Source organism: Otolemur garnettii, unplaced genomic scaffold (genome assembly GCF_000181295.1).
Source record: "Otolemur garnettii isolate 467f Iridium unplaced genomic scaffold, OtoGar3 scaffold00006, whole genome shotgun sequence".
Lineage (NCBI taxonomy): Eukaryota > Metazoa > Chordata > Mammalia > Primates > Galagidae > Otolemur > Otolemur garnettii.
Window position 1 is genome coordinate 6,794,878 of NW_003852401.1, and position 1,014 is coordinate 6,795,891.

General features: G+C 42.5%; 1 protein-coding gene across 1 annotated transcript; it reads left to right on the forward strand.

Annotated features, from left to right (window-relative positions):
* Positions 1 to 85: 85 nt before the first annotated feature.
* LOC100959074 (interferon alpha-5-like) lies at positions 86 to 655 on the forward strand. Its single transcript, XM_003782857.1, has one exon. The coding sequence runs from the start codon at positions 86 to 88 to the stop codon at positions 653 to 655; it is 570 nt and encodes a 189-aa protein (XP_003782905.1).
* Positions 656 to 1,014: the final 359 nt, after the last annotated feature.

A 1,014-nucleotide genomic window follows, 5' to 3' on the forward strand; every position in this document is an offset into this window, starting at 1 on the left:
CAAAGCAAGGTCTTCAGAGAACCTAAAATCCAAAGGTTCAGGGCCACTTGTCTCAGCCAGCCCAGCAGCATCTTCAACATCCACAATGGCCTTGCCCTTCTCTGTCCTGACAGCCCTGGTGGTGCTCAGCAGCACATCCATCTACTCTCTGGGCTGTGATCTGCCTCAGTCCCACAGCCTGGGCAACAGGAGGGCCTTGATTCTCCTGGCACAAAGAAGAAGAATTTCTCTTTTCTCCTGCCTGAAGGACAGACGTGACTTTGGATTCCCCCAGGAGGCGTTGTATGGGAACCAGCTACAGAAGGCTCAAGTCATGTCTGTCATCCATGAGATGACCCAGCAGACCTTCAACCTCTTCAGCACAAACGACTCATCTGAGGCTTGGAATAAGACCCTCCTAGACCAGTTCCGCACTGGCCTCCATCAGCAGCTGAATGAGCTGGAAGCCTGTCTGATGCAGGAAGTGGGAATGGAAGAGGCTGCTCTGATGAACCAGGACTCCACACTAGGCATGAGGAGCTACTTCCAAAGAATCACTCTCTACCTGAAAGAGAAGAAATACAGCCCTTGTGCCTGGGAGGTGGTCAGAGCAGAAATCCTGAGATCCTTCTCTTCATCAACAAGCTTACAGAACAGATTAAAGAGTAAGGAATGAGACTCCTCCAACACAGAAATGATTTTCTTTGACTGATATGCTATCTCACACTTCTACAAGTTCTGCCCTTTCAGAGACTGTCATTTCCACTATGAGATATAGATTATTCAAATAATCTATATGTTTTCAGACTATTAAGCAACATCATCTTCCACTCTATATGCAGAATTTCATTACAGATGAACATGCTAAGTTTTCTATTTATGTATTTATTTTTGTACGTATTCACTCAAGTATTTATAAGATTTAAATTGTTTTTGTTTATGTGTCAAGTGAACCTTTACTTTGTGGTTAATATAAAAATACATGTTCTTTATGTTTATTTAATTTACTATTTTCTTTTGTTCATTAAATTTTTA